This window comes from Nomia melanderi, chromosome 1 (assembly GCF_051020985.1).
Source record: "Nomia melanderi isolate GNS246 chromosome 1, iyNomMela1, whole genome shotgun sequence".
Taxonomy (NCBI): domain Eukaryota; kingdom Metazoa; phylum Arthropoda; class Insecta; order Hymenoptera; family Halictidae; genus Nomia; species Nomia melanderi.
Window position 1 is genome coordinate 10,150,256 of NC_134999.1, and position 23,806 is coordinate 10,174,061.

General features: G+C 45.6%; 1 protein-coding gene across 2 annotated transcripts in view; it reads right to left on the reverse strand.

The window, feature by feature from the left end:
- Positions 1–297: 297 nt before the first annotated feature.
- LOC116427684 (uncharacterized) overlaps positions 298–23,806 on the reverse strand; it is a 31,591-nt gene continuing 8,082 nt past the window's right edge. The window contains exons 2-9 of one of the 2 annotated variants that reach the window (XM_076368961.1): positions 13,503–13,575; positions 12,571–12,650; positions 10,282–10,516; positions 6,800–6,917; positions 6,011–6,158; positions 5,772–5,928; positions 3,660–5,438; positions 298–3,266 (exon numbers count right to left, since the gene is read on the reverse strand). In XM_076368961.1, coding sequence (XP_076225076.1) covers positions 3,849–5,438; positions 5,772–5,928; positions 6,011–6,158; positions 6,800–6,917; positions 10,282–10,516; positions 12,571–12,650; positions 13,503–13,575 — 2,401 coding nt within the window. In that variant the 3' untranslated portion in view covers positions 298–3,266; positions 3,660–3,848. Of the gene's footprint in view, positions 3,267–3,650; positions 5,439–5,771; positions 5,929–6,010; positions 6,159–6,799; positions 6,918–10,281; positions 10,517–12,570; positions 12,651–13,502; positions 13,576–23,806 lie in introns of both variants that reach the window. The other variant, XM_031978318.2, reaches the window with a different exon arrangement.

Below are 23,806 nucleotides of genomic sequence, written 5' to 3' on the forward strand. Positions count from 1 at the left end.
TTAACAGCCAAAAAGATGAAGAAATGAATGTGCTCTACTCTAACTACGGTCACGAATTGATTAATGATCTCTGTAAACGAATCATTCTAAATATATGAATTATTAATAGAAATACGTTACAACCGTTGAGAGCAGGCTCGCGTGTACGTTTCATTTACGCTTTCGAAATATATCGCAGCGCAATTGGAAATTTAGAGGGAATATCAAAAAAATTATCCATTTTCGAATACTTGTTCAGAAATACGTTAGATTTAGAATTATTTGAGTAATGGTAACTAACTGAGTCAATACTTGGAATACTTTAATATCACTTTATTGACTACAGACATATTTAAACTGAAATACTGTGATCCGACCTATCCGCATCCTCCGTTAAAGTTTTCCGGTATTTTTTACACTCAAAACACGTTTTTCTCGGTTATGCTGCCGGGGTTCGTAACTATAAAACAAATTAGAAAGTTCGCAGCACCATACAATTTGCGGCGCACCATCGATACGCCGGAAACGCTTAGTAATTACAAAGAACAAAGCTCGAGTAATATCGAGGTACTGTAATGAGTTAGGAGCTTTTCTCTTTCTCTCTCTTTCTCTGCTTCAAATGTAAGCAAAGACACTTTCTTACTTGAGCATGTTCTCGATCTCTCTTTCTCTTTCTTTCCCTCTCATACACATATACATACACACTTACAAGCACACATATAGGACATGCATACCCACTCATACAGAAATATCAAGGTGGCTAAAGATTAACGATACATATGTATATATGTATACATATATAAATATATATATACATATATATATAATATATAAATTGCAATTTTAAGTTTAGCTTCCTTTGAGGAGCTTTCCAGCTGTTACCGTTAAAATGCAGCGAATGCTGTGTCCGACGGGCTGAGAAACGTTCACGAGTATCAACGCCATCAGGCAGCAACTTCTCGTTCGAACATTTATATACTTGTTTATCTGTAACAATCTCATGATCCCATAAAAAATATCATGGTCGCTACGGCGCATCGTTTTCGCTGCATTTTCGTTGGGCGACTTAGCCGTGAGCATTATGTAGAACGTGCATGGTAAACTCAACAATCATCAGGATATAACAGATCCTTAACTTATCAGTAACCCTACATGCCGCGTTCGAAATTCTTTGACGCGGCACTGTAGTCGCCCAGGGCCAGTTCAATTCATAGATGGCACCATTTGGTTGTTTACTTGTGTGTATAGTATGTTCCAAAATGAAGAGCAACGACGACTTATAGACAGGCTCAATGAAATATTAAGTACATTGGAACAATCTTACATAGTGACATCAATAGTAAATTCAACTGGAGATAATACAGTTCGTTCAAAATTACGACTCAATTATCCCCACCAAGACGTTCAACCACACCTCTTGATTGACACTCCTGTTTAGCCACGCCCCCTCACGGCGATCTCAACACTTTGAGTGCCTAATCATTTTCTCCGACCAAATGAAATCTGTATAAATCAGCGTTTGTCTTAGTTCTAATATTTTTAACTTTATCGCTATATTCGGTCCTTAACTAAATTTACATTATTTAACATTTTATTAGAAATATTCAAGTTTTACTTTACTCCGAAAGACAAGTCCGCCCAGTGGGTAACAGACAGTCAAAGTGTTAGAGGATCGGTACCTGTATAACAACTTCGAACGGGACTGGCCGTGGGCTCATGACGACAATTAGAGAATAGCACGATAAACTATATGCACGAACTGGTTAACATCTGTGATTAAACTCTTCCCGCTGTTTTCATTCAAAATAATTGTAGCGATTGTGCGTAATCACTTGCCCGGCTCTCGCCGTGCACAATACAAAAAGAAAGTAAAAGAAGGCAACAAATTTTATCTTCGAAACGATAAGGAACGTATGCGACGTTTAAAAATTCGCGTGTACGATGAGTAACGTGCACGTGGATCTCGAGTTATGTTTCCATATATCGTAATGATCCACAGATTCGAGAAGTCCGATCAAAGACTCGCTTTCAAAAATGATTGGCTGATCACTGAAATGAAACAAGTCTTAGGATCATCGAGGGGAAACGATTTAGAACGCGGCTCTTCTAGCTCATCTTATTTGAAGGATGAAGTTTCCTTCTTTCTCTCAAGGTGCAACAAAATTCAGACTCTTAGGGTATCTAACTCGGAGTTCATCCGATAAATCCCCTGGACCTCATTGCATTTCAGTTTTGAACCCCTCTGAACAAAAGCACATAAAAGCGAATGGTCGTCGCACGATAACTTCAGTCGCATTGTTCATTTTACTGTCCGAGCTAGCTCAGAACTGTAGACGAATCGTCGATGACGGTTTTCTAGTATTATTTACGGTTAATTATAAACACGCAACGCTTCGATTACTAATCTCCATGAAAAAGAAGGGTGACTCGATATTATACAATCGATCGCGGACTGAATCGTCTCGCAAGTGAACGGGTGTAACTACGGGTCGCGTACACACAATTCTAAAAAGTCAAAGTGGCACTGGTTACAGGAGCAGCCTGAGTCATGTTATGTTGACTAGAATACATTTCCTTCTTCTGTAACACAAAATCGCCCCCCCCCCCTCCCGCCCTTAGTTTTAATCGCCGCTTTCTCTTCTCTTTCATGGCGCACCGATCATCTATCGAAGTAGCAGAGAGCTACGGTTTAGAAAAGCTTAGGAAACGAAACTCCGTGCGATCTTCGATGGACAACTGCATGATCGTAAGCGACACTGATCTAGGGCGCAGCAAGCACAGATTTCTGTCACGTATAAAAAAAGTCTCCCAACGGCGTTGGGCCGCGCGGTTGAAGGCGTCTAACGAATCTAAGAACGAATCCCTTTGTTTCCTTGGGTGACCGTGAGCAACGGTGTTCACCGCGACCAGTCGTCGTTGATGAAACGAAGTTTCTTGGTGATTCGATCGTGAAAATCTGATCGATGAACCGCGTAAAGGGTCGATCCCCTCGCGACTACCTATAGCCGGATGCTCGAACATAATCGATGAACGTTTCGTTTGTCCCGCGATAGAACTATGTACAAACGAACCGAGTGACGCCTAATGCTAAGACGCAACGTTATTTATGCATTTTACGCATCTCGTTTGGTTCAGCGACGCATGCTGCTGATGCCTTGAATCAGGTCTAAATGACGGAAATGTGGTTGGTCTTATTCCTTGATGCGATCAGCAGCTGTCCCCAAGTTTCATGCAATCTTCTTCTTACTTGTCTTCTTGCTGCGGGGCAGGGTAGCGAAGCTTGTTATCTGGAAAGCAAGCAATACGTTGTCTTTTTCACACGTCCTCGGAATAGCATTTTTTAGGGCAAGTTCAATTTTCAAATAAAATTCATTGCGGGTTTGCTGTCTGAACTCTACACTCTGCAATCTTTCACAAAACAAAGAGAAATCAATCGACGCTAAGTAATTCATCGATTGCATAGCACACGTCAGCAATCGGGTCGTTTTAAAACAAGGGAAAAGGATTTGGCTAACATAGTCCTTCGCGACAAGCAACAGTTAGTCATTATAGAGCAACCTATCTTTGACAGTCAATGAAATCAACAGCATGCACAAGTGAGGTACTCGCTAAATGGTTAGTGACTAAGATGTTGCAAATTAGGAGAATCACTCTAGAAACCATTTTCATACGATCTTAACGTGTTAATCCGTTTCTTCTCCCCAGACTTGCCAGTACAGTAGTAAAGTGTTTAAACATTGAGGAGGATAAGGAACGATGGTCGACAGAGGATTCGGTTTAAATTTGCCTTCACCAAAAAACCAGTCAATAAGTCCCATGTAATTTTCTTATCATTAAGATTGTTTTTCTTATCGTCTCGAATTCGACTCTCAGTAAATGTCTGACTCTAGCTTCTTGATGACTCGTGGCGAATGAGACATTTCTTTTATTTCTGGTTTCGGACTCTCAGCTGCTGTTTCGATCTTCTTTTTCATCTCAGTTGTCGTCTGAACTTTCTCTTTCGTCTCCGCTGCTGTTTCGACCTTCTCATTCGCCTCAGCTGCTGTTTCTACCTTCTCTTTCGTCTCAGCTACCGCTTCGACCTTCTCTTTCGTCTCATCTATGACTTCGACCTCTTGTTTTGTCTCAGCTTCGAGGGACTCCGCACTTGACGCTAGGACATACGTATCTGAACTATTCGAGCTATCGCTTTTATCATCAGTGGTTGTATCCTGGCTAGAGATGGGCAACTTCGGCGCGAGTTCGATAATCATTTCTTGTGGCTCGATGCTATTCGATCTTGATTGCGGAGCACTGATGTCCGAGGCGGAGTCTTCAGATCTTCCGGAACCCCTGTGTTCCCTGTGAAAGGCGCTGTGGAAGATGTTCTTTGGAATTGTCAAGAGTTTCGAAAATCCTTCTTTTGTTCTCTGTCTCTTGGATTTCTTGCCTTTGGATTTCTCAGCAACGTGTGCGATGAACACGTCCTTCTTCTGGCTGGGGTTCGCGAACGTCTTCACGGTACCGGTTTTAATTACTAGCGTAGCCTTCAGAGCGTTCTGAGAGTCGATTTCGTTTAAGTCTTCCTCGCTTGTCGTGAGAGGTATTTTGGGTGCTGGCTTCTTATTGTACTTGCCAGCTCGATTCAAACTATCTGAGATGCTTTGTGACATGTTAGCTGTCGCCCAACCTTCAGGAGTAGCAACATCAAGATTTCCCGTTTCCAATTTCGTAGTGTCATCAGCTTTGTTTGTTTCTTCAGCTGTTTTCATCTGTTCGGCATCTTTTGACAATTCTTTGTCCTCTGTATTATCATTCTTCGAGTCTTTGTTAGTATCTACTTTCTCTGGTACATCTTTTTGAGACGAGACAGCGATACTAGTGTTACTACCTTTCAATTGTTCCTGCGTGTATACAATGTTGTTAACCGCTCTGTGTGCTTCACTCAACAGATGCTTCAGCTCGTCGAATTTGGTCTGGCAGAGTTCGTCGGTTAAAGTACGTTCTTCGTTTTTGACGGTATCCTCAGATACAGTTGATGGCGCCTGATCAGTCATAGACGATTTTGTAACAACTTCAGCTACTGTCTCTTGGACTTGGGCTACCTGATGACTCGGTGTATCATCTGTTAACTTTTCTGGCATCGTGACATTTTCGGGGACAGTTTTCATCTCTATACTCTGAATAATCTGAACCTCTGCAGTCAAAGAAGAGTCCAAGGGTTTATCATCCGACTCCTTTGACTCTGCCTTGATTGCCAGAAATTCGGGGCCTGATTGACTGGTCTTTTCGACCGGGTCGTCGTTACCTGCGACAAAGGATCCACGATCGAGTTTGATATAATCGGCAACATTACTGTTTTGCGAGAGCAGGAGCAAGATCTCTAAAGCTTGCTCGGGGGTGACGTGACTCAAAGGTGTCGGAAGTGAGATGTTTATGGAGGAAGGGAATTCGTTGCTGTCGGGATCCTCGCCGGCCTCCTTCAAATACCAAAAATGAATTCGTTATACTATAGAATCGATGTCATGGAGCTACTGTGAGTCCCGACCGTGCAGCGATAACTACCAATTAGACGGCGGATCTTCTGCGATTTTTAGATACGATTGTCTGAAATGTAGTGTACTAAAAAGTTATCTACTAATTTATAAAAATCCGTATCCGCATAAATATCCGCAGTCTACCGACAATCAGACAATCAAGACCGAACAGCGACTGCGTCAAGTCTTCATCGGTAAAAACAATTCTAAAATTAGCGTTCGCTGTTAAGTCTTGATTTATTCCATCATGCAAGCGTGAATGTTCGAACTTAGTACCTCTGGCGTCTTCTTTGTGGTGGAACGCGGTTTTGCGCGTGTTCTTGCACCAACGCTCGACGTTCTAACCAACGTGTCGCCCTGAGACGAACGAGTTGATTGTAAGGCTTCTCCGCTACTGTATCCGCTGGATATGTCGTCCGAGGATCTTATATTACTGAAATTCAGTCGGGAAAAGATACAAAGTTATCATTACAGAATTTTTCGATTGATTTACATGATGAAATTTAGATACACACGTTAAGCTAATTGTCGGTTCCCTGGACCTCGGTTGTCTAACATCCACATCCACTTCAGAGAAGTACATCTCTACCCGATTGCTACTCGACTGTGTCCGACGAGGACTGTAGCTTCTTCTCCCAACGTGCTCTCTTCGACGAGGTTCCACTGCAATCAATAACAAATTTTTGATAATCCTTAATAAAATTCTTCTGCAGAATTTACATCGATTTCATTATAGTACGCGTACTAGGTTTGATTACAAAAGTCCCATTTCACTGGTTTCATTGGGCTAGCCGGTCTTCTCGAATTATCCATGAAAGTTTACAGACAAGTTTCGTTTAATTGATTCATCATAATGAAATTACACTGTACCTCGTCCCAATATTATTTTTAATATTTATTCGTGCATCATAACTGGATTGCGGGTGTATTCGAGAACCTACATTTTCATAGGAAGGTTTGAAGAAACTGAGGACTGAGAGAAATTTTTTTTCTGACCAATGCTATCAGTGAATTAAATATAAATAAAATTACATTGAATTCTAAACATTACATTTTACTATTTCTCCAAGGACTTTTTTATATTGTAGTTGCGTGGGGGAAGAAATAATAAGGCCAGGCTAACCCAAAAATATTGAAAGAATTCAATAATGTCCGATCATGAAACAAGGATTATTTTTGCCTATGTAAAATCTCCTTCGTTTCACAAATTTCGAAAAATTGTTTATCGCTGAACGTGACGAACAGCTTGCAGCTCGCAACAAAGCAAATCCGCAAGAATTATTGTGCTAGAATCGGTCAGCAACCTGCGATGTCCGTCTCGTCGTGCAAGTGCGACGTGTTTCTATTCTCGTCCTCCTTCTCGCTGGTCAGGTCGCTCAAGCTGTAGCTCTTCTTTAAATGCTGCACCAGCCCGCCGCCGCCCTGAAAGACCAATTTTCGGTTGTTTCAGCGAAACCGTTGACAATCCGCGCGCTCGAAATATCACATAACTCTCGTAACTTATTGTTAAAGCTTGTAAGTGCAAAAAAGAGACAGAGAAAAATAAAAGATCGAAGAAAAAGAGAGGGTACCAAAGAGAGCGAACAAGAGAAAAAAATTAGAAACAGAAAAAAATAGAAACGGAAAGTCTTACCAAAAAAAAACGCCCGGTATAAGTGAGGTGTTAATGTGTTATCTGCCGTGACCAGATCTACGAAACCGTCCTACGTCTCTAGCGCTCGATCTAGGCCGGGTTTTCAGTCCGTCGCCTATCCGGATGCGTTTCTTTTCTGACTTGCATTCTGGCGCGGGTTAACGGCAAGCGTGCTCGCGTGCTCCAGCGATAGAAGAAGCGGGTTTTCTCGTTGATTAACTGGCCCAACTCGTTAGACGGGATTCGACCGGCCGCGGAACAGAAGAGGAATCAATCGGTCGCGCGCGGGATGACCGCGGATACCGGCGCGCGTCGTTCTTTCCCAAGCCGGGAGAGGGTGGACCAACAGCACATACATTAAATCCGTTAATCAGTTGAATACGTTTATTCGAGAAAAAAAATGATCAAACATACCACATATCGTTTTGTAAAATCTTTGGGATCGGGTATAAAAAAAAGTCTTACTCTCTAAGCGTCGCTACTGTGCGCACCAGTTCGATCTCCCTTGGTTTCACAAAAGGCTCTTACGAGTAACGTTGACGTACAAGTAACGAGAATGTTCACGAATGTTGAAAAGAAAATCGAAAGAATACGAAGGAATCGTTTTACACGTACAAAAGAAAAAAAAGAACAGGAAACATAAATGAGTCTTTTCTTTGCGTTCCGCATTACTTTTACATCAACCTCACAGAAACGACTTAACAAAGGTAAAGCGTTACTCCGTTTTTTAATAATCTTGTGTGCTTTCCGTCTATCACCGTACACAATCTGTTGAACAGACATTCACATGGAATCACACAGTTACCTTAAACCACCTTGGTCAACAGTTGAAGATCGTTTATTAAACGGTAACCTTAACTCTAAGAATCTAATCTTCCGAGTGTGATATGTCGAGGAGCATAAAACGCGATACAAAACTGGCATAAATCCGTAGAAATCAACTTAACGTACATTATCAGTTAATTATTATATGTATATCCTATCACTTGATAACTCGCAAGTGACGAGCAAGTGGCTCACAACAGTTGTCGCTCCGACAATGTGACATGAACGAGTCAAAACGTTTTTGACGATCATCCAAGACTCGCCGGGATGTACAGAATCCCTTATCGTCGCAAGGGATCCCGTCGATTCGCCGGCGAACGCTTAATCCTCTGTAACGCGATGAGTCGCAACTTAAGGTTGCTAGAAGGCACCCGAATCACCAAGTTTTATCACGGCTCGCGACTTGTCGCGCGAGAAATGCTGCGCTTAAGTCAAGTCTAAACCTACTGGTACAACAATACGTGTAGAAATCTCAGGAGTTTGCGGAAAGACACACACACAGCTCGAAAATGTTCGCCTAAAAGCTAACCCAGGAAGCTTCACGATCCTACTGAATCAAGCTCGGCGATGGAATCTCATTATTCGAAACAAATACCCATAGAATCCATTAGAAACAACGTTAACAATGATCCCGACTCGTCGTGAAGCCCCGCACGCTAAATACAAACCTATCTAAACGATCTTCATATAATGGTAACACGTAAGTCAATTCCTAATAAGCAACTTCACGCGATTAAAATGAGGATTCAGGCGGTTAAAAAACCCTTCACTGCCTCGCTAACAGCTAAGCTTACCACGAGAGACAAACGAATTTAACATGATAACAATTGGACTGCGAATCTTTATGCGTGAAAATTGATAAAACAAAAAAAGACTGAAAATACACCAGTACCACGGTACATTGATACCCATACACTATTACCTAAAAGTATATCAGCGACTGCATCGTGAAAACGATACAATTCATTTAAAAAACTCAATCCCAAATCAATTTTCCCGATAATCGTATGCGAACTTTACCGATCCAATCTGAACTACAAAATCTAGAGTACATAACTAATCTTTCAGTCAGCGACATCGGTTTTTCTTTTATCCCGCTGCTCATTGAATAATCCATCGGAACAGGATTAATCCATAAAGATCCGCAATCTGCTAACGACTTTTAAGAAACACACAAACTTGAATCGAGATTCCTGCCACCCGAAGTCGTAGACCCCACAATGCAAACGAGACACCTAGTCAAACGAGACACCTAGTCCAAGTACGATGGATACTTGCACGCGTCGTATTCATCGTCGCTGTATTTCGTATAGTCGACGGGTTTCTTGCGAGTGTTGGACCTCAGTTTCCTCGTCGTCTCTGTGGACTGTTTCTTTCGGCCCCGTTGCTTCTTCTCCGGTACCTTGAACCGATCCTCCTCGTCGCTGACGGACATCTCGTTCGCATCGCTGACGGACTTATCGTTCGCATCGCTGATCAGCAGGCTGGCCACCTCCTCCGCCGGATCAAACTCCTCGAAGCTAAGGTTTAGCTGTCGCTGGGGCAACATCTTGGTGGTGCTCGTCATTTCTGCTAACCGCTGTTCCGTTTCCGTTTTGGGAGTCGACGTTGGTGGGTACTTGGCTAAGCTAGAAATCGCCGAGTCTGATTGGCTGCCAGGGAGTACATATAGCACGCTCGGGTCTGCCTTTGACAGCAGCTGACCACACGCGACACGTTTTTTTTTTGTTTTCATGATTGTACATTTATTATTTTTTGTTGGACATTTAATTTATCGACGTCGATCGGACACCGGCACATCAGACACAACGTTATAACACGCACAACGTGGACACGGTTCGTGTTTTTTATTTGTTGTTGTTTTTGCAGGATTTGTTTTGTGAGCGACGACGGTTTTGTTAGGGGGTACGGTTGATGATTGTCAGTGGTGTTGGACGACGTATTTTTTTTGTGATGATAACGGTGATTGACGTTGATCGTGGTTTTTGTTTTGATTAAAGGCGGTGGAGCGGCGTGCAGGATAGGCGTGCGGGACAACGAAAACATAAAATACAGAAAAAATGTTCAAGATTAGCCGGAGGCTTTCCGAAGCAGTTGCTGCTGAAGCGGGTTAGGGTCGGGGGGAGAAATAGATTAGATCGCCAGTCGTCTTGCGTCGTGAAGTAGCTTTGTCTAATTCTTTACTTTAAATCCAAGTGATATCAGCAACAAACATCTAGGAAGTTAACTTAGACTTAAAATATTTTATCTAATTCAATCTACTTACAAAGACAAGACAACCGATAATCCATTGTTACGAATCGTTTCAGTTCTAAATCCACATCTTACCTTGATGGCGGTCTGCATGAGCACCGTGGTGGCATAGTTGACACCCTTGGAGCCGAGGTGCAAGACAGCGCTGTAACCCTGCTCCGTAACGCGTGCCAGGGTCTCGTCGATCTCAGCCTCGCGGCGGATTAAAGCCGGATGAACGAAGCGACGATAGAGGATACTCGAGCCCTTTGTGGCCGGGCTCAGCAGCCAGATCACCAGGATAGTCTTAATTTCATAGTAAAAGGGGAACCTGGATGGGACACAGCGAAAAACTCGGTCTGTAATCTCTATTTCTCGTTGTACCTAACTTCCCCCTTCGTTCACGGTTCTATTGCCACACTGATTCGATCCGGAAACGGACGCATTCTGATCGAACCCGCCGGGAAGTTTCATTCTAACAGGTGGCCAGTTTTAAAACAAAATTCGAACCAATCACAGATTTACCCGCGACGATTGAAACGTAATAATTTCGGTCGCCATCCACGATAATTGCTGCTGATCCATAACACCCACCTACATAATTGCGATTACAATTAATAATTAAAGAAATTCGCTTGTAATTGAATCAACAATCGCGTTACATTTACACCGTTATTTCCGCGTAAACAGATTACATTCTGGCCAATCCTGAAAATAATAAATAAATCGCGAGTCCATGCACAAACGCATGACATTCCAGAGACTCACATAGGCTGAAGCCTGCCGTGAATCGTGTTTTCTATTGAGGCTTCCATCCGGTCGCGACGATGATTAAAAGTCGATCGAGCCTCAATTATGAATTTTTACCGTCTGTAACATTTACTGAAATGCAAAAACTCGAAGTCAGCAGGCCTGGGCGTTAAGTCTTCGGACTATAGTGGATTTAATTGTCGTCGTGTCCGGTGTCACGGAAGAGCCACACCCCGTCCCGAAAAAAAGTAGCTTTCCCGCGAAGATCACCTGGTAGGACATCGGCCGGAATCGTTAACAACGTAACGCAGAAACGTTTTCACGAGCGTCCGCGGGCACGCCAAGTTCTATAAAGACCTGTGCAACGGACCAAAGAACCGTCGATGAAATCGCCAGTCAAGCATGACGCATCCGCGGAGTCATCGGGCAGAGGAAAAAGAAGAACGGGCAAAGGGTAAAATCGCGCGTTCGCCGCGGCCATGGAGAAAGATGGAAACGAGAGGAAGAAGGAAAAGCGAGAGGGCACTATGGGCCAGAAATACACGGTGGGTCTCCCTCCTTTTTGGTTGTAATCCGAGTATGAAGGGAGAGATCTGGCACAGCAGGGAGGAACACCAGAAACAGAGACGGAAGGCAAGGCGGCTCGGTGGAACCCTCAGAAGTGCATGTAAGCCAATATCCATCTCGGCCGAAATTAGACTTTCGGAATTCCCGGTGGCGAGCTACGGGTCCGCGTACACGCGCGCGACCGACCGCGGTTCACGTAGGTTTATTGGCCCCGGGGCTCGCTTGAATTTTACTCGCTTCCGGCGAAAAACGGGGTCGTGACCGAGCTGCCGGGCATTTCGCAGCTCGAGCTTCTTGCGCTTTGTTTTGCCGATTCTATTGCGTGCGCGCGCACGCGCCGCGGCTCCCGTGAGTCCATCTCGGGAGAACCCCTTGGCTAAACAAGATGGTCGGGAGTGGATGGATCGTGTGTTTGACCTCTCTTCCTTATTTAACTCGACGCTAGCACTCGCGCGGCCCACCGTTCTGACGTTATTGGTTGTTCGAGTGTCGAGATGCCGTAGGGTGCATTCGTCTGCTTAGTGTTGGGTGCACGAATTAATCGACTGTGTTCTTTCTTGGGGAAGTAGACTCTCGAAGGATATCAGCGGATGCTGTGTCGACTCAACAAAACGAAACCTTTATGAAAAGATTACAAACTTAATTCATGATATATAATAAGAGATGTAACACTGACGAACAGAAGCTTCCGAAGTAAAATCATGAGTGACAGTAGCCGTCACAAGTGTTAACCGGTAAATTTAGATTGGAATAGTGGACCGTTTGCGCAAGCATACAAATTGAAATAATTTTGGAGTTGCTCGGAATACTCTGAGGTAAATCCATTCCTTCAATCCACTTTAAACTCGCTGGTAGCTATCAAGTGTTCGTCAGAATATGATATTGCCGGTATAATTTCTTTTTCAATCGGAATTTCGGGTTCGATTCCTATTCGGAAGCGATACAAAATCCGAATACGCGATTAATCCCGAAGGATATCAACGACGCGCGCGTATCCGTTCCCTTTCCCAAGCGGAATCGCTGCGATCGAATGCGAGCAATAAAGCGTGTGGACTATAAATGTCTCACCAGAAGCTAAAGAAGACGTCGGTGAAGGTTTCCGCGCACGTGAACAGCGCAAACACGATCCAGTACATCATCCATTTGACCTGGAAACGAAAGAACGAACGGCTTAACATATCAATGGCACCAGGCGCGCTACCAATAAGGACGTTCATGGCCGAAAAGGAGATCAGGACGGTCGGAAGAGGCGAATAGACCTCTCGGCGCAACAATTACGGTCTGTCTATTCCCGGCGAAGGCGAATTCATTTCGTCCCGTGTAATCACAAATATTATTCTCCCAGCTGGCACGTGCGAAAGGGCTGGAAAAGATGGAATAACAAGCCGAAATGGGTGAACATTCGATGCAAATAAAATTGCCGGTGTGGTACACTGAACATCGACGACGAGAACCGTTCGAGCGACCCTCAAGAGTTCACTGACATCCTCCCAGGGCTCTTTCTCGCGCCTTTAATTAAATGAGTGATAGAGAATTCGCCTGTGACCCGTTTAACAGAAAGAATCGCCTTGCCGAGATGCTATCGATAGGTCCGACTCGAACTCGCTCGTTCTCCGAACGTGCTCGAGCAAGTTGATTAGGATCGGAGTTTGCGGCTTTCACAACCCGGTAGCGTACAGTTATCACTGGACACCGGAGGTTTAGGTCTTTAGAATGCCTTTTGGTCTAAAAAACATCGACGAGATAAAGTATAACGTTATCTGGCGATTCTAAAGCAAGCAAGATTCAATAGTCTCATTAGATCATAAGAACTACAGCCAGTTTTACAAAGGGTACTATTCAAGTAATTTCTTTAATTACATAAAACGTACGATGTCCCGATAGTGGTAACTGCAACAACCGAGCTCGCGAAGCACAATTATCTCTAATGATAATAGTCAGGAAAATCTTTGCCAATGACCGTGAAGGATCCAGACCGGCCCCTGTCCCCATATACTCACATATTCTTTCACATTCTTCGTTCTGACCGCCTTGTAGGACGCGTAGGCCGGATACAAATTGCCGAACACTAATCTGAAAATCGGATAGAGCAGATAAGTGATCGTTCGCGGTAGAACGATGACCATCAGCACCGCCAGGATTCGCAGCCCGTCCATGGACAACCTCTTCGGCATTTTGTCCGCGCAGAATTGAACGCAAGCGAAAAAATATTGCATCAATAAACGGGGGACCGCTCTACCGAGCATCCGGACCAGCGGGTCTTCCACGACAGTACCCAGCCGACGTGCGACCTCTTTGGCTTCCATTCCTTCGCACTTCCGGAACCGAAGCTTCTCTCTCCCTTTACTTAATCGCCCTGGCCCCGGTCGCTCTTACCGCAGCGTGTATCGCTCGCTATCGAGGCTCTTTCTGACGCGCGTCGTTTCGATCCGACGCATCCAACTGCAACATCGAAGCGCAAGGTGATGCTTGTGAGAGAAAACAAAAAGAGAGATTCAACGGAAAAAAGAGAAGACGGACAGAGAACGCGAAGGCGAACCACTGCGCGCGGGATCCGACCCAGGAAAACGCTTACAGAGTCGACGAAGCGGGACGTCGATCCAATAGGAACGATCTTTCACGATGAATCGTTGCTGCGACTCTTCGCGGACCTCATCGAGCGATCCTCCGATCAACCGTACGACGAAACGACGTAGTGGAGTTCCGATGCGAGTACTTTCATCGCCGACAGAACCCTTCGTGGCCGTCTATTTCGAGCCTGGGTATCCTCCAGCGGTCGTCCCGTGGGCGTGGAATCCGAGACAATTCCGTCAATTTATCGCGATCACCGTGCCGCGAAGATTGGACCCGTCGATTCACGCTGGCGACTCGAGGCGACCACGACGCACCAGGCTGCGTCCGTGTCTCTACGGGCCGGGCTGTTCGAGCGAACCCCGTCGCGACGCACTTGTTGCATCCTCCGGGTCACATCTTCGTCGCTCTCTCACTACGTCGAGAAACAGTGATCCGGTCGAGCCGCGCGACGCGCCGGGAAAGATCGTGATCGCCGGTCGCGCCGGGTGTCGCCGGCTGGATCGCGGAAAATCCCGGGTCCTCCTCTCGCGGTGACGCGACGAGAGGCTCGTTCCGCGCGCGGATGCTTCCAGTTAAAGACTAAATGCGTAGTCCCCGTTCTGGCAGCGCCGTGTCCAACGCTGCACACCGCGGTCTCTATTTTCGCGCCTTAAGCCGCTACCGTGCGGCCAGCCGTGAAGATCGTGGCTATGGCAGGCACACTGGAGGCGAGATCGTTCCTTCTGGTCGATGAACCAGGGAATCTTGCTCTGCGGCTAAAGCCTAGTACACGCTTTGCTGTGAACTTGGAAGGCTTTTCAGAAGATTCGAGGTCTTAAGGCAGGTCCTTGTGTTGTTAAGACGTTCGTTGTTACTGTTTGTCTTAATGACAATTTTCTCGGTTGCTATACTATATTGAATTCAAAGAATCTTCTAAGTAGCGGAGAAAATTAAACTGAAGAGTTTTCGAGTTTCTGAATATAATGTCGTGTCTAATCAGTTGAAATGGCAAAATCTGTAGCATTCATTTCATGTTTTTTGCGTAATGGATTGTGATCTATAAAAATGTACGACGGTGGATCCATTTGGAATTTAGGGATCTTGGTTCAACCTAGTGAAAGCCAACTCGCTTGGCATTTCATGGATATTGATAGGAGAGGTAATTAATTTTGTGAGAGATTATTAAACAAAATGGTGAACGCAGTATTGGGTAAAATTCGGACGTTTTAAGAATAACATGCATTTCGTTCCTTAATAGACATTCGCAAGTTATGGGTCAACTGGATACATAATAGATGAGTGATTATGTACGGTGGAATGGAAATAAAAATGGTTCAGCGATGTCTTCGAATGCCGTTAAAAATTGCACGAGTTTTGTAGAAGTTAGTGGAGATATTTCGTTAACCTGAAAGTTCAATCTTCTTCCTTATTTATAAATTTAAACAGTCTATAAGGCTTAAAGTTTAAAGGTTAACCCATGAATACCAAATTTATATTCAACGATCTCCAAATTCATATTAATACTCGCAGTTAAAAACACCGTTAGAACACTCCAAGAAAAAATAAACCACAAAAACAACGTCTCAAACTTGGTCCACCTATGAAGGAAGCCTTTCCAGACAGTTAAATCACTAGAAGTAGACCGGAATCGTTCAAAGTAACGTTCGTTTCGAGCCAATCACGAGGGACGACTGATCAGTGAGAATCTCGTCCCGCGAACTGAGATCTCTCGGCGGGAATCATGCGAAACCATGGCCCATTGCGCTTCTGCAGGTAATTCGATGATTATCACCAATGTCGCTAACGGATTGCGTAATAGGGCGTCCTTTGTTCACCGAACGTGGATGTTATTCGCGCGCTAACGAGCATCGCGGTCATCAATTTTTCTCGTTCCGCGAAGAATCCTATTTCGCGCGCGTCACTATGATCTCGATTACAATTGGATACATCTACTTATGAACTGTCATTGCGATTGAAAACAGACAAATTAACTCCACAATCACTTTTCCTTCAGGAATCTGCTTTGCTCTACCCTGCTGTATCTGCCAACGCACCGATTCGATTCGAGATTCAAATACGCACTGACAATAGGTCGACTGTTCTAGCTCGACCTACGATTCTGTTTGTAAATATTAACACACTATTCAGATGGCTGATTCATGCAAAATGCTAAAGCGTTTCGACGGTTGTTTTTAAAATTGAGTACACGAATTAACGCCTCAATGACAAATGGTATGTTATTTCGTCGCATCGAATATTATTTTCAATCGACCAAGTATTTTTAATATCTTATTAGGATCAACAGGAAACCTGTAATAAAGTCTTCGAAACGCACTCTACTCGATATTCCAAGGAAAAGGGTTAAACTTCCAGAACGAAAACAACAATAACAACACCACACAATTTTCCATTGCAACCAAAAGGAGGCAAAGGATGATCGAATCGATAGAAATCTACATTTTTCCAACACAAAAATCAATTTTTCTTTCCCCCGTAGGGGAAATGAAGAATCCCATTTGTCGACAATGGTGTCAACGTCACGTTCGCCGTTACAAAGCGTCGAACGCGATCCATGAGCGATTGTTCGCCTGGGCTGCGCTTTCATGTTTATTAATGCAGTCGCGTAACCGAACGCGCTCGCGCGCTTACGCGGAAACACAGAGAGGCGACCTCGGTCTACGACGACGACGCGTTTATTCGTGCGAGGTCAAGATCATTGTCGTTCGTTCGTTCGTTTGTTCGTTCGTTCGTTCGTTCGTTCGTTCGTTCGCGCGTGGTCTGGATTCTGTTACGTCGCAACCGTAGATCCTCCCAGCAGTTAGCGCTTTTGCGCCGCGAGATTAACGTCGAAACTCCTTTTCTTCACCGACAGAAAATCTTTATTGGAAAAGGAACATGCATCTCTAGCAAAAGAAAGTCGAATGCGATCATTTCGCATCAATGACGAAAACGTTCGATTATACAAGAGAAACAGGCGAAACGAAGAATAGTAGTCGGTAAGAAAAACTGCAAAGTTGTCAATGAGCTGCGAAGAGGTTCGCCTGGAAGCTCGAAGGAGAATAGTTATTGTTTTATATTGTCGGGGGAAAATTTACTTCGCCATTGTATTCCGGTAATAGGTTTCGAAGCCAGACATCGTTGCATTGTGCGCCCGGCAAATCTGAAAAGGAATAAACTCGCTGCGATCCAGCCTTTTATTCTGAATACCGACGAATTTCCTGGGCGTTCTTCGGTTTTCCCATTGAAAACGATGTCCCTTGCTGCACTTGAACGCAACGTATTCACATTGCTTAAATTGTTTTTCTAACCAAACGAAGTTCAATATGAATCGAAGGTTTGATTGAGATCTATCTCACTGAAACCTAATTCAGCGTCACATTCTAACCTAAACAATATTTAACTGAGCATTTTCCACCGTTTACAACTCAACACACTAACATTAAAATATAATCGAACGAAATGATACCGAATTAGATTGAAAACAGCTTTCAGTTCCATCCACACCTCCCCAACAATCAAATGTCTTTTTTCCTTTCTAATTGCACCGCGTATACAACGAACCCGTCCAATTTATTCGGATCGATCAATCTAAATTCACCGAACGATTCACTAACGCGAATCGAAAAATCCGAAATCGAGTGGAAAAACGCGGCTGCCATCGTCGAAAATAACTTTCGGTGACGGACAATAGGCATACGTGCTCGATACTCGGTCGCGAGGTGACTCCTGCTCGGGCTTCAGGGTTGACCCAGTTTTCTATTTTAATCGCGACCCTTCTCGAGCCCCGGAGTTTCCCTCGAGTCCCTCTTTATTATCTCTTCGTCATTAATTAAAGCTCTGACGGATACGAAAAATCCCGCTACCCCGTACCCCCGATCGCCAGCCGATGGAAACCACCCCGTCGTCTACTCGCGATCTCACGAAAAGCCGCTGCCGCCGCTAGTATCGTTATTAAAAGCGGACTATTAACTTTCCTCGGGGCGAATGGGCAGATGGCGAGCCGCAGCGATTCATTTCAAGCGCTAATGAGCGAGGAACCGACGAAATCGTCGTAACGAGGGCGTGTCCGATTATTTCGAGACAGGGACAAGGAGCATCAACCTGGTCCCGTCTCGCAATCGGGCGCGCATATATAGCGTATAACCTGCAAGCGAACGGCCGCAGACGCGCGCAGACTAATAAACTCGTCGCGTCACGCTTCTGCGGCTTATTTACGATTTTCCTCAGTTCGCCCCTCGCGCGCCACGCTTTCGGCCGAACACGCGGGTGACGAAGGCGATTCCGGCGCGATGCTAATTTTCTTGGAGTTTCGCCGACACCGACCAAACGACCGGTGCGAGACGGACAAAGAATCAAAGCCAGCCGCGGCTAGTTTTCTCTTTCTTCGCTTTTCTACCTGGCTTTGTCATCGGCTTCAAGGACGATGAGATGGCAGCTCGAACCGTAGAATTGTTTCGACGTGTCTTCGAAGTTGCCCTCGTCGGGTGGCACCTAAACGAATTTTGGAAACGGTTCAGGACGTTCGTACAGGTCGCAGATAGACGGTGGACGGATTTTCTGCATTGATTCATCGCGAGGATACGCGATATATTGTTTCATAATCGGTTATTGTCCGTGAAACGGGTATGCTGGTTTTGTTGGGACTACCTCGAGCCTGTTTACGAGCGGTTACTTTTACGCCCTCGATCACTGCTACTCGAACTTCGATTTGGCACTTATCCTTACGAGACATCACGTTTGTTACGTTTGTTTCATGGCCGGTACAATGTGTGGGATTTTGAAACTTGAAGAAGTTAAAGGCTTCGGGATTTATCGTGTTATGATAGGTGATTTGCTATTTCTCTGCACTCATATGTGTTGGAGCTCGAGCGTTTGAACGTTCAAACATTCGCGTGCATGACTTTGTGTACTTACATCGGAATCGTTCGCCTAAAGCTCAGTATATTAAATTCGATGGCTGAAGCTTACTGATGGTTACTGTTTATTTGAATCCTGATACAATCTTTGATGAATCATGTAGGTCTGTTTATCACGTGTTACGCAACTTAACCGATGAGAATCTATAATTTCAGAAATATTGATACTTGACAAGATAATCATATTTTTTTAGCGACGATGTACATACACGCGTGGAATTTAATCCTGAAACACACTCACAGCAGATCTGGCGCGAGGGAGCTCCCCGCGGCCGACTCCGCTCGATCGTGTTTCGAGATTAAGTTTTGCATGCACACTAAAGATAACAATCGACAGAACAGAGCGTGTATCTTGAACGTAGCGGACCGTTCGAGAAAACATCGGGAGGACAGCGCGTTCCCATCGTTTCATTAATTCCGTCCCCATGACACATGACTTTATCGGAAACATTTAATAACTTTCACCTTCGGGATGACGATTCCCGTGTGAGATATTGCCGTGTCGCATGTAAGCAGTCGCTTAATTACGAAGATTAATGGGTGCGACGAGGAGACATGCGGGTAATCCATAATGACGACGCGATGGGATCGACATCGATGAAACGGGCTAGCGAGCCTCGGCTGTCTTCACGAAGCGGTGACCCGACAGGAGAGAGAAAACAAAAGGTGAAAAAATGAAAGTTGATACTCCATTTATTCCTTCGACTGATTTATTGCTGTCGCAAATGGTTTTCATGCACATATTTCAGCAACGACGAACGGTATCACCGTTAGAATTCGCAAGGTATGTACAAAAACGCTTTGACGAGCCAAGAAATTGAACACAAACGAAGCAATAGATAAAACTTCAACATTTTCCCTAATTCAAAGCTTCGGGCATGAGCTGGCAGTGTAAGCAAACGTTATACAATCCCGTCCACCGATTTTAGATCAATGCCACCGAGCGTTCGGTGCACTTTGAGCGGGTGTTGCGCAATCCGAAACATTTTTTCTGATCACTGAGAGATCTCGAACAACGAGTTACGTAAACCTCTCGCGACTTTCGCGAGAAGCGATCGAGATACTTTATCAAAAGCGGTCAAATTCGGTGAACACGAGCTTTCACGTCAATTAGTGAACGCGGACCGCTATTTCCATCGCGATCGAGCCACCCGAAACGATGATTCAGCCTATCTGACATATTGACCCAGTGTTACGCAACGAGATTTTCTAAAATTACCAACATCGCGAGTGCGCGCCGTTCCGCTTCGCGTTTCGTCGGGACAAACGCCCGAACAATAGCTCGCGAAGCGGAAACGGTCCTCGACGACACGTATAACAGACTCATCCAGGGTTGCCGCTATTTTCGCTGAATGACCGGTCCAAAATGTTCAATCATTCCTCGCCTTCGCCACGATCTTCAGCGGCGCGGGCAGAATCACCACCGAAAAAGTGTTTACGACCGTCACCCGCTTGAAGATCGGCAAATGGAAGTTGCGCGAATAATAGCTGGCCATTGGAGGCGTTAGAGCCGGCGTCGCGGCCTTCGGGGGCAGAGGACAGGTCATGGTTGGTCTGGAAACCGCTGGCGCAGTATCCGTAAACTATCCAGAAACCGATTAGCCAATTTCCAGCTTCAAACGTGATTGGGCGAACTTAAACGTGAGCCTGTTTCACACGCGAATAGTTGAATGCCGCCAAGTTAGGCTTTAAGAAGACCACACGGGCTCGGCGTCCGTGAGGTTCAGGATTCTCAGCAGAGGCACTAACGAGTCCAACATTGGCCTCGTTCGCTCGGACCGTTCACCAGCTGATCGGGTAATAACTCGGTAACTGCGAAGCCGGCGATTAGAAAGTCCGCGCAGGATATTCTTGCGTCCCTGTAAACGATTCAGCTGCGGGATCCTTCGAGAGGATCGATGGAGTCGCTCCCGTTCGCTGTTGGTCAACGCTGAAAGTGTTTTTCTTGAGTTGCGCAACGGTTTGAAGGAAACAGAAGTTCCCGCGACGCTTGGAATCACTTTGAATCCTTTATTGGTGGTTTATAAGACCTCTGTTGCACTTAGGTTGAATTCTTCGTCGAAGCTTTCAATTGTGGTATTTAAATGCGGCAGTATTGAAACTTTCAAACCTCAAAATTCCCTCTAGTTAGAAGCTAGACCGCTTAAGGACAGGTTTCGCTTTCTCTCGACCCAGTTGCAGACTTTTTCATCCTACACCGAGCGTGTTGTCGATCGAGCGCTGTTCGACTAAGCTCTCTTTATTGTCACGCCGACCGACGTCGTTCCGGTGCAACGACCAACAAAGCAATTCAACTAACGTTTTCTAAACGGCGACCCAGAGGAGTGGTTCCTTTCTTGCGGCGCGCGACCGCCCGGCCAGCCGCCTCTCTGCCCTCGGCGTCTCTCTTTTCCCTTTCCGACTATTTTTCTCCGCGGGCCGATCCTCCGGGACCTTGTCCCTGACAAAGACGAATGGTGGCAGGAGACTGTTCCCGCGGACGAATTAATCAGCTCGCGCCGACGAATTTCGGGAATCTTCGGGGGACACGTTTCGTTCAGCTTTGAACAAGAATGATAGCCTGATCCGTTGGCAAAGAAGACGACGAACGTGTTAGATGTTTCAGCGAAGGCGGCTGACGCGAAAGATTCATCGAGAGATTAGATGTAGATCACCACTGCTCCGTCGTTGAAGAAGATCGTTATACGATACCGTTGCCTCACGTTCGAGGACATTCTCCGACGTTTCATAGAAGCGCTCGAAACATTAGTGAAGAAATCAACCTCGGCTGAATGCGACTCTTTCACGAGTCTCCGATTGTCAACTGCTGGCAAGTCTCTTTTCGAACGCAGCACTTAGCTACCCTCGGGGCGCGACAATCGGTCTTCTCTCTTTTCCGGCGTGGTGCAGACACGGTAATCGCGAAAATCCGAGCGATTTCACCGAAGCCCCTGCCCCGTTCTCCGCCCTCGGTCCCGCTGGAACTTAGAAAACTTTTCAAAAAGTTTGAAGCTCGGGGAACGCTGAAAGCCGATTGAAAATTTCGTTGAACGCTTCTCCCTTGATAACCCGTCGGCTCACCCTTCCACCGCTTCTCGCCGTTTCCGAACACTCGGAACTCCGTCGCTGCCAATTAAACTCTCTCCATTCGGAGATTTCGCATCGATTGTTTTACTTCGGGCACTCCGCAGCGTGTTCCATCTTCGAGCGGCGCACAATTCGCTCGATGTTTCCCTTCACCGGTCGGCCGTAGCTGGCAACGGTGGCGTTGAAGCTCGCGGGAAGACGTCGGACGGTGCTTGAACCCGGTCACTGCCGCGACTGCCGCGCGCACCGATGGATTTTTATTAATAAGATCTTATTCATCGTTCCCAACGGCTGCCTCCTTGGTCGACGAACTTTCTTGGCTTGCGTTGTGGCGCCTGGGCGCGATGATGATCAGCTATTCGACGTCCCGATCGCACCGCTGACACCACGTGAACCCGACTTACAAGACGATAACGGAAGAAACGAAATTATTTGACAAGCCAACGAAGGCGCGAGCAAGATACTCCGATGACGAAGAGGACACAGAACAAAGAGAACCTCGTGGGCACCGAGCTTCCGATCGAGTGTATGTTCCACGAGCGTCGCGACGCCCGAACTGGAAGCTGGCCACTTCTGCGCCTGGGTTTATATTTAAACAACGGAGAGTGGCCGACGACTACGATGGCCACGTCGACGCTACGTCTTTCTTCGAGTAGAACAAGGAGAGAGATGGAGAGAGAGAAAGAGTGGAGGAGGAAGGGGGGGAAATAAGGGGAGAGACCGGACGAAAAATACCGCGGTGAAAAGAAAGACTTCGCGGGCGTTGCGAGGCGAAAACATCTGCGGAGAAGTATACGTCTGCGTTGCTGATTTATTTTTACAATTTCTGTGGAATAAATATACTTTGCAAACCTTGTTCCCGTCCCAGAGCACAGGGGGATTCGAGAACAACGGAATTAACAAATGTTCTCGTGGCAAACTGGGTCGCCGAGGCCGAAGGAATCACTGGTAATTCTTTTACCACGTGATTTCTGGCATCGACAAAGGATGCAACGTTTGAACCTTCAAAGTTCTGGCTTTTAAGATTTCAAAGTTGAATCTTGTGGAACTAGAGGTCTAGATAAAATAAGAATTTTTAAGTCCCAGGAAAATGATCCCAAGTTTGAAAGTGTGAATGGATGAGGAACAGGAGGCGTGCAAGTGCACGCTGGTCCTGTTCCTCAATGAGGAATGTTGGGAAATCCGCGCTATAAAAGATTTGGGGACGTCAGGGTGAATCGCGGAGACCTCCCACGCTGACGGCTGCGTCTGAACTTTCTCAAACGAGCCAAGCCGCGGTGTGCTCGTTTACGAACGTGCATCGCGTGGAGAGATTTAAGAACGGACTGAAATTAATGCGACCTCGCGTCCCGAGATTTATTGGGAACGCGAGACGGGCCGCACATATCGAACACGCGACCAGCGTTCTGCGGGATCGAGATATACCCGATACCCGAGCCATTGGTCACGACACGTGTTCCAAATTAATTGTCGTGGGCTCGTGAAAGGAGAAAAAAGAACGAGGGAGAAATGAATCGATACCTGGCGCTAGAAAAATCAACGCAATTGGGCGGCGAGAGCGGAAGTGAAAACAACGTTGTTGAACCATGCAGTGTTGCGAGTCGCGTACAACGCGATTCTGGCGGCGTTCCATTTATCCTTTGCCGGAGAGGTTCTGGGATAATATATTTCTGGTTTTTATCTACTTCCGTGGATGTCACCTCGAACGTTATCACTTTAGAAAATTAACAATGATTCACAAGAACCAGTAATATGAAGGAGATACGAGT